Source organism: Passer domesticus, chromosome 12 (genome assembly GCF_036417665.1).
Source record: "Passer domesticus isolate bPasDom1 chromosome 12, bPasDom1.hap1, whole genome shotgun sequence".
NCBI lineage: Eukaryota > Metazoa > Chordata > Aves > Passeriformes > Passeridae > Passer > Passer domesticus.
In genome coordinates this window covers 7584925-7596760 of record NC_087485.1, presented here as the reverse complement: position 1 = coordinate 7596760, position 11836 = coordinate 7584925, and the positions used below count along the sequence as shown (strand labels likewise).

At 48.2% G+C, this 11836-nt stretch overlaps 1 protein-coding gene across 1 annotated transcript in view; it reads left to right on the top strand.

Moving 5' to 3' along the window:
• Positions 1-5988: 5988 nt before the first annotated feature.
• Positions 5989-11836, top strand: part of GLG1 (golgi glycoprotein 1) — a 77251-nt gene continuing 71403 nt past the window's right edge. The window contains exon 1 of the mRNA XM_064387295.1: positions 5989-6320. Coding sequence (XP_064243365.1) covers positions 6009-6320 — 312 coding nt within the window. The 5' untranslated portion in view covers positions 5989-6008. The remainder of the gene's footprint in view (positions 6321-11836) is intronic.

Sequence of the window (11836 nt, the reverse complement as noted above, 5' to 3'; positions counted from 1 at the left end):
CGGTGATGTGGCTCCTGCAGACAGGGCTTTGCTCTTAGCTGTGCATGGGCATTTTAAAATATTTTTCTCCAGGCTATTGCAGGGTAGTACCTTTTGGAATCTTAGCTCCTGTGAAAGCAGGCCTGGGGGACAGTGCAGTGCTGGCCAGAGCTGCCTGTGGTGGCTGCTTGGTTGGCAACAATCCAGCCCTGCTGCTCCCTCTGGAAGGGTAGTGCTGGGGGGTGGCTGGTGGGGAGGAGGAGGCTGGAGTTGGACAGCAATGCTTTTGGAGCAGGGCTGTCCTCCACATGCCCCTCTAACAGGGGTGATCTGGTGTTGGGCTGTGGTGATCCACAGGGTGAGGAAGCAGCCAGCTCCAAGCCTCCACATCAAGGAACTTTGCTGCCATAGCACCTACCCCGGTGCTTTAGCTTTTGAAGGGACTCTGGTGAGATTTTGACAAGTAATCAAAAATGTTGCGGATGAGAAATGGTCATCTGCAAAGTGTGAGCCCAGAAATGAGCAGAGCTTGGAGTGTGTGTTTGTGCACACCGGGCAGGACAGGCCGGTGCTTTGCTCTGCTCTGGCTGTACTCGCTGCTTCCTGGAGGGTAAAAAAGCAGCTACTTTGTGTCCCAAATCAAATTGGATTAAACCCTGGCAATGTAACAAGTGAAACAAGCAGCTTAAACTGAACCTTGTTACACGGAGGTTTCCAGAGCATCCCTGTGGGATTTCATTTAGTTCTCCTTTTCCATTTGTGAGGAGACGTGATAAGATTTTCTGCTTCTGTAGATTTGCAGATTTTCTACCAAGGCAGTAAATTCCTTAGAAGACTCACCTTTCTGCTGGTTTGTGAAAGGGAGAATATGGGGAAAAAACAGCTCATGGGGAAAAAAACCAGTTCAGCTGTCTTGCAGAGTCACCTGGAAAATTGAGCAGAGGGGGTGACAATGCCTCAGCAGCAGGACTGCCCTCAGCCGAGCTGCTCTTGGCCCCTGTGAGCACTCAGGCTTGTTGATGTCAACAGCCTCCCTCACTTACCATAACGATGTTTATCATGGTTTCCTTTTATGATAGTTAAAGATATTTAGACATACTGCTGAGGAGGCAGAAATGCTTCCTGCTCGGGTTACTTTGCTGAAAGAGGTGTGCTGGGCTCAGATGGCAGCTGGAGCTGGGTGCCCTGGTGTTACAGAGCACTGGGCTCTGTGGGCCTGTGGCAAACTGTCCAGGCACAGCGTCACCAGCCCGGCGAGGGACAGGATTGCTCTGCTCTGCTGCAGCCTCAGCCTGAGTCCTGTGTGCAGCTTTGCTTACTGCAATATTAAAAAGCTGTTAAGCTGTTAGAGAGTGTCCAAAAGAGGGTGAGGAAGATGGTGAAGGGCCTTGAGGGGAAAGCCATGTGAGGAGTGGCTGAGGTCGCTTGGTCTGTTCAGCCTGGAGGAGATGGGGAAACCCCACTGCAGTTGCAACTTCCTCATCAGGGGAACAGAAGGGGCACTGATCTCTCCTCTGTGGGCACCAGTGACAGGACCCATGCAAATGGCCTGAAGCTGTTTCAGGGGAGGTTTAGGATGGATGTCAGAACAAGGTTCTTCACCCAGAGGGTGACTGGGCACTGGAACAGGCTGCCCAAGAAAGTGGTCACATCACCAACAGTGACAGAGTTCAAGAAGCATTTGGCAATGGTCTCAGGCACATAGTGTGTCTCTAGGGGATGGTGCAGGCCTAAGACTTGAACTTGCTGATTCTTGGGTCACTTGGGTCACTTCCAACTCAGCATGTTCTGCGATTCTGTGAAAATAGTGCCTCTAAGTGCAAAAGAAAAGGGAATTTGGGGATCTATGTCCTAGAAAGCTGATCAAATCCTTGAGACAAACTTTACAGGTAGCATGCTCTTTCCAGCATGTGCTGGTCAAGAGAAAAGAAATCTCTCAAACTAATTTCAGTAATTATCCCACCCTGTGAAGCGTAATTAATTTGAGGGTCCAGGGGCTTTGGTCTTGCATCAAGTCCAATTTGGTGCTTCCACTAGCAGCAGAGGCCACGGAACAGGGAGCGAGCTTCTGATGGAGTCAAGCTGGCAGCACTGAGTGCTTGGGAAAGCATAAGTGGAATTGGGAAAGAATTGTGGCAGGTTGGAGGATGGGCTGGAAAATTGCCCATATATTTTTTTCCTAATGGTAGGTGCTAACTGCAACACAGATCTGCATCAATATGGGGGGCAACAGTCTCTGCAGTTATGGCTTGGGGCTTCTGAGGGTTTGTGAGGCAAAGATGTGTCAACAGCATCACTTTTGGGGAAAAACAAAGGTCATGTCAGGCTGAAACTTTGTGCCTGAGAGGCACAAAGCTCCCCTTGCGCTCAATACTCACAGGGTTGTAGCTGAAATATGGTCTCCTCTTTGTCCACAGCTTCCTTGGAAGTTAAGTATTTCCATGGTCTTCTGCTTATTTCCAAATGTGGATGAGCAGCAGCACTGCAGGACTCTGACCTACAAGAAAACATGAAACAGTGGGGCTGAACCTGTGTGTGTCATGCAAATAAACCACGAAATACCAGACTGGGGTTGTTGCCTTAGCCAGCAAGAAATAGCATTGAATGTCAGCTCAGCTCGGCTCTCTGCTGCAGGGTTTGTTGGTGGGTAGGATTGCCCACTGGGAAAGGCAGTGCTGGGGTTTTGGGGGATGCAGAGCTTTGCAGGGAGGCAGCTGAGCCAGGCTGCACACAAGGGAGAGGGCCTCAGGGCACTGAGTGGAGGCTAAGCTGGGATTCAGAACTGCCACATGGGAGCAAGCAGTCTGTATCCAATTAAAAACTGGAGCAGCTCCTTTGCATGGACTGAGGAAGAACTTTTGTTCTCCCTGAAGTGGTGAGCTGGAGAGCAAGGACACTGCTGGGAAGGAGTGAGAGGTGTCCCAGCAGCTCAGCTCACTCTGGCCTTGCTCTGCAAAGCTGGAGCCATAAAAATGGGGTTTCTTATTCAAGGCAATGAGACTGAAAAGTGCTGCCCACTACAAAAGCAGGGGACTGCAACCTCATAATGCAACACCCAGAGGGTGAAAGCCTTCCTGCTAAAATGGTTAAATGAAGCAATAAGGGAATTTCTGCCAAAGGAGAGGGGCTGTAGTTGCAAGGAGCTGCTGGGGTTAACACACAGGCAGAGATGTTGCTGTGCCCAAAGAAAAACCTCCTCCTTGTTTAACTCACTGTGTGGACATGGTAAGCATAGGGCTCTTTTATGGAATGCCTGTTTAACAGTGAGAACACAGGATTAGTAAAATCTCAGTAAAATCTAAGGTTGGGAGAAGGTGTTCCTTGAGGAAAACACTAGTCTCTGAAGATCTCCCAAAGGTGGAAAGAAGTGAGCTGTAACCCAGCTCCACTGCTCTGTTCTGTCTTCATCCTGTGACGGATGAAGGAGCAGAGCCAGCTCTTGCACTGGCCTAACTCTTCAAATAATTCTCACTAAACCAAATGGGCTGCCAAGCACGGGCTGGATTTTGCTGGCTTTTGTTTTCAAGTGTTCCCAGCTGCACAGCCCCTGGGTGCCAGCACAAAGCCACTTTCCCAAGCGCTGTGTCCTAGTGTGACATTCAAACACAAGAAGCATGGAGACTCTGCTCTCCCCTCTGCTGCCCTTGCCTTCACCTGGATGACATGGCTGCAGGTTGGTGGCCACACGGGGCTCAAGGTGCTCTGGTAGCTCCTGGGTTGGGTGAGACAGATTCCCAAGGGAAGGGTTTCTTGCAGGCAGGAGGAGGCAGCCTGGGGCAGGGAGGGAGCAGCCCCACAGCTCTGCTTCACAGCACCCCACCGAGCCTGGCACGGCCATGGAGCATCCTGGGTGCAGGCAAAAGCTTCTGCCTTGGGCCTGATGCCAGCTTGTGCTGGGAAAACTGCTCCTGGAGTCAACAGGGGGGGAACTGAGGTGGGATTCACCCAGTCCCCCATTTCCATCTGCTGTTGGAAGTAAATCTGAGTTTTGGGGACAAACCATTCCTAGGAGGGTCTGTGAGCTGCCCAGTGAGCTGCTGGCAGGGCATCTGAAGGGCTGTGATTGCTGAGCTGCTGGAGGACTTGTGTCCCCCTGCTGCCACTGCCCCAGCACTCAAACAGGTATTTATTTATTGTGAAATTTTTTGGCTGGCTGGCTGGCTGCTCGGGCAAAGTGGGCTGCGGCATTCCCAAAACGCTGCTCTGAGGGGGCTGTGTGGTTGCAAACACTGCTTTTAGATGATCCATCACCAAATTCAGCATCCACATCCCAGTTATTGCTCTAGGAGGAACTTGTAGACCCTGTTTTGCAGACCTGATCACACCTACAGCCTGTTTCCCTCCCTTTCCATGGACAAAGCCCAGAGCCACTATGGAGTGTGACATGCCAAACCCCAGCCCCAAAACTGAGTGCCTGGCATTGACAGCGCAGGAGGTGCAGCCAACCCACCAACCTCAAAAATGAGCTGTCTCATGGCACCCCCAAAATGTGGTTTTCTGCCCTTGGTCACCTCTCTGCTCCCCACAGCTGCCCCAGGGCTGGGCCAGGCTCTTGGATTTATCCCATCCCCTCCAGCCAGCCCTGCATCCTGCCCCAGCAGGGGCCAGGAGTGCATCCATACATAGGCAGAAGATCAGTCCAGCTGATAATTTGGCACTCAGCATGGAGAAATGACAGCAGGAAAGTTGAATGTCAGCATTTTATTAAAGATTTCCTGTGGTTTCAGCAGCCAGTCAATTTTTTGTCTTAATTCTTACGTAGTTTCCCTTTGCATTTCTGTATTTTTTCTTCATTCTTTAGTATTTTTTCTTTGGCGTCCTCTGTTTGTTTGTTCTTCTGCATTTCTTCTCGGATCTCCTCTATTCTTTCTTTGATGCTCTGTATTTTTTTGTTGATGTCCTGTACTTTTTCTTTGTTGTTACGTATTTTTATTTCATTCTCTGGTTTCACTTCATTCTTCAGTATTTTTTCTGGATTCCTTGGTAGTTTTAATTTGTTTTGCTGTATTTTTTCTTTGTTCCTATGTATTTTATCTTTAAGCTCCTGTATTTTTTCTTTGTTTGTCCATATTTTTGTTACATTCTCTTTTTGTACTTCATTGTTCCTTTTTTCCTCTTCGATCTCCTCTAGTCTTCCTTTCTTCATCCGTATCTTCATTTCATTCTTCCATATATTTTCCTTGATCTTCTCTATTTTTGATTTGTACTCCAGTATTTTTATTTCATTCTTCTGTATTTTTTCTTTGATCTCCTGCATTTCTTCTTCGGTGTTCTTAATTTTTTCTTTGATCGCCTGCATCTTCTCTTCATTCTTCTGTAATTCTTCTTTGTATTTCTGTATTTGTTCATCCTTGTCCAGATTTGGTTCCTCACCCAGCTCGCTCACACTGTCATCCGCAAAGCTCAGTTTCCCCATGACGTCTCCTGCCTCCTCAGGCTCCGGGCAGCCGAAGTGCGAGTGGAAAATGAGATTTCGGGCAAAAACTCACCACGGCTATGGGGCACCTGCTGAGGGGGGTGCGGGACCGGGTGCCGGCTGAGCACGCCCAGGCTCGGCTCCTCGCGTCCCGGCACCGCCGCTGGCTCGGCAGTGTCGCCCTGCGTGCCTGTGGGGTCGCGGAGGCCGCTGAGGGGATCCGGGAGCCGTTGAGGGGCTGCGGGAACCGTTGAGGGGATCCGAGGCGGCTGAGAGGGTGAGGGGGCGCAGAGAGGTGGCGGGGTCCCCTGAAAGGCTGCGGGGCCGCCGAGGGGCTGCGGGGCCGCTAAGGAGGTGCTGGAGCCCGGAGGGGCGGCGAGGCCGTCGGGGCCGTGGAGCCGCGGTGGTCCCGGAGCGGGCGCCTCGTCCTCCTGAGGCGGCAACGGCCGGGGCGGGGCCACGGCGCGTGCTGGAGGAGGGGCCGGAACGGACCACGCCCTCTCACCCGGAAAGGGGCGCGTCCCGCTGGGGGCGACGTCACGGGCGCGCTGATTTGCATACGCCGTGCGTGCCGCGGGGTGGGCGGGCGGACGCCGGAGGTGGCGGATCCAAGATGGCGCCGTGCGGACGTGTCCGGAGCCGCTGCCCGGGCCCGGCGCTGCTCCTGCTGCTGGCGCTGGCGGCGCGGCCGGCGGCGCCCGGCCCTGCTGCCGCCCTTCCCGGTGCCGGCGGCGCTCAGCCCGGCGCGGGGCAGCCGGCGGGGCCGGGCGCGGCTGCCCCGCGGAGTGCCCGCGGCGGCGGGTCGGGCAGCGGGTGGAAGCTGTCGGAGGAGGCGGTGTGCCGGGAGGACGTGGTGCGGCTCTGCTCCAAGCACAGCTGGGCCAACAACCTCGCCGTGCTCGAGTGCCTGCAGGATGTCCGCGAGGTGAGGGTCGGGCCCGGGGCCGCGCCGGGCCTGCCCGCGGCGGCGAACAAAGAGCCGGGTCCGCGCCCCGCCGCGCCGCCGCCCCGCGTTGCCCTCGTGGTTTGTGTTTAATCACCGGAGTTCGCGCTGCGGAGCTCCGCGAGGGGAGCGAGCTGCCTGCCGGGTGGCCGTGAGGGCTCCGGAGAGCAGCGGCTCTTCCTCGGCGGCTCGGGGCTCGGCGGTGCCGCCCGCGCAGCGCCCTGGGGCAGGGAGAGCTGGGGATGCCTTTGTGTCGTGCCTCTGGTGCCTTGCGGGTTATTCCTTCCCAGAGCCCTGGGAGAGCCCAGCCCGCGCAGCGCGGAGTGAAGGAGCCGTGTTCGTAGCAGCACAGATCTGAGATGTTTTTTTTTTTTCACGTTCGGGTTCCCACCTTCGCCCAGAACTCGGCTGCAGAGGCGGCTGCTTTCCAGCCCTCGGTTGTGCGTGTATGAAACTCGATGTATAATCGTTGGACTTAGCTGACTTTATGGGGAGGTTAACGCGGCAATCTGTGTTTTTCCCAAACACCTGTGGTGAGCAGTTTTAAGTCCAGTTCAAGAAAAAACTGAGTTGCTTCCTCCGAGTCTTCCAGCTCCATCTTTTAATTCATTCCTGGGCTCATTTTGAAGCAGCCCTTGGGGGACGTGCCTTTAGTGAGCCGTCCCGGTCTCGAGGTCTGTGTATTCTTGGCCTCTCTGCTGTACAGTCCGGGAATGCCAGGCTGGGTCAGTGTTAATGGTGTTTTGCCCAATAGGGAATGTGATCAGGAAAAACCTGGGCTCGTTTCTCATCCGTTTTTATGGGGACAGCAGATGGCAGTGGCAATGGTTACTCTAATCGAAGGAAGTCTTGAACCAGTAAGTGTCAGTGATTACTTCTGGCTTAAAATGCAGAACTAATTTAGATTTTAATCTAACTTCATGTTTCAATTTTGGGTGGGTAGTTAGTAAGACTCGTGGTAGGTGTTTTAAATGAGTCCTGCTGCAGCATCTGGCACAGGTATGAAACTCTCCCATATGTGCTCTGTGAATAACTTGCCCCTTGCTGTTACTTTCACCTGTCTGGGATCCTTTGCCCCCCTTTTAGCGAGGCGTCCTGTCCGAGAGGATCTCGGAAGCTGACCTCACAGGCAGTGGCTCACAAGCTGCCAGCCTGCCAAAAAGGCAAGCTCTTGTTGTTCCTTTCTTTCCAGTTGCATAGCCCCTCCCTACTCTTTTCACAGTTCCAGTGCTTGTTGGTTTTCTGCCATTTTAGCGAGGTGAACCCTTTTGAGGTCTAGTTTATTGGTTTTCTGCTGGAATAGTTTTGTCATTTTCCTGGGTTAAAGCACAGAGAGGGGTGACTGCAGGGCTGGTACCCAGGGCTGTGCAGGGACAGGGATAAGATCAAATCCAAGGTGAAGGAATGTTTTGCATCACGCTTTATTTTCATCAAGTACAAACCCTTATGCTGGCTCTGCATATCTCCTGAGAACTCCACTCCTTGAATGTTATGTCTGCTTGTGGTTTTCCTTTTCCCATTCCCACCTTGATGTCAGTAGTTTGCTGGCTGTTGCTCTTGTCTAGCTGCAGTGCTGCCTGGTGCCCAGCGCCGAAGGTGAGTTTTTTCCTGGGGGACATCCCAGGCATTGACAGGACATCTCAGGGCTCTTTTGGATCGAGTTTTTTCTCTGAAGGTGCCACTCTGTGGCCTCGTCTTTGTTTGTCAGCCTGCAAAGGGCACTGTCAGCTGGTCCTAGCTCTCAACAGTTTGCCCCCAGTAACACCGATGGGTTGGGCTGCATCCTGATGTGAAAATGACTTCACAGGGTGCTGCTCTAAGAAATCAAGTAAAATAGCTGACTTCCGTGTATCCCTACTGTTCAACACTTGATATTTATACTGTGAATAAAAGTTATGAGTTGTAAATATTGGGTACCATTTCAGCTGGTTGGGAATGGGGTCGGATGTTGTCTCAGACATTTCCTTTGCATTGGAGATGACGGCAGAGGAAATAAGTGACATGTTGGCTGTTGTTGACATAACTTTTACTTTTGACTCTAGAGCATCTGACTGCTTGTTTGGACAATACCAGAAAAGTGACAATTACGTTTTAAAATGGGTGAGGATCTAGTCTGAGTCATACAGCCCATTTAAAACCAGTCAGGCTGTAGTAAATGAAGGTTTGGGGGATTTGTTTTGTGTGTGATGCCCTTAGTGAGGACAGTGTGTGGACACTGCTGCAAGTAGCAGGTGAGATTTTTAGATGCAGTTAGGCTGCAGAAGCAGCCTTTTTTAGGCTCTAGGTGTTTAAGGTAATCTTACTTTTCTCATAAGAAATGTTTCTCTAAAGGAGAGAAAATTCAGTTTGAAACTGGGAGTGTTACTATGAGGATTTTCCATTGACTTTTCTTAGTGTTATACAAAGCAGGCTAGGACAGTTCTAAATATGAATAACTAGGAGAAGCAACTAATTGGAACATTCTTTTTGAGTCCATAAAATATAAAGAGAAGGTGGGCTTGTTTTGTTAGTCAGCGTGAGTGCAATCACATGGTTTCAGTATCTGCTGATTTCTAGGAGTGGATGTCTTTGCAGTGCATCTCCCCTTGCTTTCCTTGGGTAGTTCTGCATCTGAAGGAGCAGGAGTGTTGAGTACAGTGATTGACTGGTACAGGAGCCCAACTTGTAAGGCAAATGTTGAAAGAAGCAGTTTAACACAAATAGTAAAGAACAGTCTGACACAAAGAAAACAATGAAAAAAACCCCAAACTCCACACCCAAAACCCTACACAAATTAAAAACCCCACCCAAACAAAACCCCCAAATAGTAAATTGTAATGTTTTGGTTTGGGGAGGTTATTGGTAGACTGTCAGTTTAAGGCATTATCAAAAGAGTTATTTAAGCACTGTGTACTTTTAGAATTCTTGAAGAAAAAATAGTCAGATCCCCAGACTGATATAAAATATTTTTTACCACTGATTTTTCCACTGAGTCAAAGAAATGTTTAATTAATGTAGTGCAGAGTCGTCTTTCCTTTTGTAGTAGAAGGATGCTCCTTGATTGGAGAAGGAAATGGTCATAGTCAGAGCTGCTCAGTTTAAACATTTTTGACCATAATCAGAAAAGAGAATAAACCCCATTTTTTGATGCATTTTGCAGATGAATTAACTTCCTTCTAGTTAAAAGTATTTATGCACATATTACAGTTTTGAGTGACTTAAATTTTGTCATCAAGATTTTAATCATTATTCACATAATTCTGTGCCACGATATAAAAAGAGTAGAAAAAGGGTAGTGTATATGTTTATTTTTAAAAATTGTGTTCCAAAGTGCTTTTTTCCTGAAAGAATTCAGGTTGTGAGCCTGTTTCTGGAAAGACTTCAGAGCTTGCATTTCACTGAACATAGGCTGTAGCCTTTAAGCCCTTTTTTGTGGGTTGCCTGTTGAACTGATTTGCATGGTGGTTAAAGTATAAATAAACCCATGAAATATTAAAATATTTGCTAGGTAACGATTTTTGCTTGATTAGTGATGATTTGTGTTTGAAGCATGACCAGGCTGTTGAATTTGAGGTGGGAAACATTAAAAGGGATGAAAATAATCTTATCCACCATGGGTCTCTTATCTGGTTTACTAGTGGAGCATAATTTTACTTTTAGTACCTACATTACATCTGGTTAATTGGTGAGTGAATTTGATACCATAATTGTTGAGCATTGCCCTTATAAAGATTGTGCAATATTTATAGCATGATACTGTTCTGTATCATGTTAATGCATTAAAGGCTAAGTTTTTTTTCTAAGATCAAACAGTTGTGGTTAAGATGGGATTAGAGATCAAAGTTTTGACCTCCTGCTACTTTCTTCATCCTGAGTGGTTCCATTTCTTTGGTAACACCTTAATGGCAAAGACAGTGTAATTGAGCCTTAATGCTCTGCCTTTTGGAAAAAACCAGGACTCTCCTAGTGTTGCAAATTGGATTAAGAACAAAACAAGTTATCATGAAGGCTGTGTATTTCAAGAATAGTATTTTTCTTGTTATTTCAGTATTGTAGTTGTTGTAAAAGGCCAGAAAATTCATTTGATGTGACTTAATGGGCTGGGGAGTGTGTATACCATTTGACAGGATGGGAACTGTCATATTTCTTCCACTTAAATGTTTTATTCCTCACTCTGTGTGTACCTGAACTCCTTAAGTGATCTGATCAAATAGTGCCAGTGAAATTACTTGTTTTAAAATTATAGATGGAGAATAGAAACCAGACAGTAATGCATGCTTGGGGTCTTCATCTCTTTGGGTTATACTGTAATTGTAGGAAAAGTTGTGTATTCCCAGTCTTTGTCCTGTCTAATGTTTCTGCCTTTTTGGTAAATGGATTGGAAATGTAAAGGCTTCCCTGAATATTTTTGCTTGCACTGAGGTAGATGAGTGTGATCTGTCACAGTAGCTCATTTTACTTTATTTTTCCTCTTTTTTATCTCCCTAATTTATTGAGTTCAAGGTCAAAGGTTTTGTTTGACTCGACATATGACATTGTTATATTTGAGCACATACTCCTGTTATTCCATCTCTCTGTTTTCCTGTGCAGAGATGGAGGCTGGCATTTCAAGTTCCCTTTTTGAGATGTCTCATTTGTGGCAGCAAACGCTGGTTACCTGTCCAGAGCTCTAAGTAATTGAGAGCTGTGGATTAAACATAGTGTGAGGTTAGGCTAGTTCTCAGGAAATGCAGGTGGTGAGGACACTCCTGGCAGGGCTGACCATCTCTTTCAGCACTTTTGGTGTTCTTTCCCCAGAATCCCCAGGCATTCTCCCTGGCCTTCAGGTGAGCTGTTTTAAGTAATTGCCTGTTTAAATTTTAAGAAACTCCCCGTTTCTTGGGTTGGTAAGTCCGTGGTTGTGGGATGGAGGCTGTTCTGGTTCTCTAAGCATGACTATTGCAAAGGAGCAGGCAGTTAGTATTCCAGTGGTACTCTTGCAGTGCCTACAGCATTATCAGCTGGTTCAGATACCAACACTCAAAGGGTTGGTTTTTTTTAAAGGCAATGATCAGAAACCTGAAAGATGTACCTTAAGCCTCGCCAAGGGCTTTGCTTACATTTTCCCTTCTTTCTAAAGGATATTGACCTGGTGGTCATTCACAATCTGAAAAGGACACAGGAGTTTAAGAACTGCTACTTTCCTGAGAAAAATAAAAGGAGAATTCTTACCAATATAGTTGGAGTTGAGCTAACTTAAAGGAAAAATGTGTTGCAATTTTAAGAGGTTGAGTTACTTATTACTCTGTAACTTGGCTGTATGGATTGAAGCCTGTGACATCCAAAGTAGAAATTTTCAGATACAGTTTTGTCTTAAGTGGAATTTAATGAAGAATTTACAATGCTTTGTGGTACATGCAAATTAATTTGAATTGTGAATATAGTCTCTCCTGCTTTTAAAATTCATGAAATGGAAGATGGACTATCCAAATCAATGGAAGAGAATGGCTGGACCTAGGAGAAAAACACATGAGGAACAG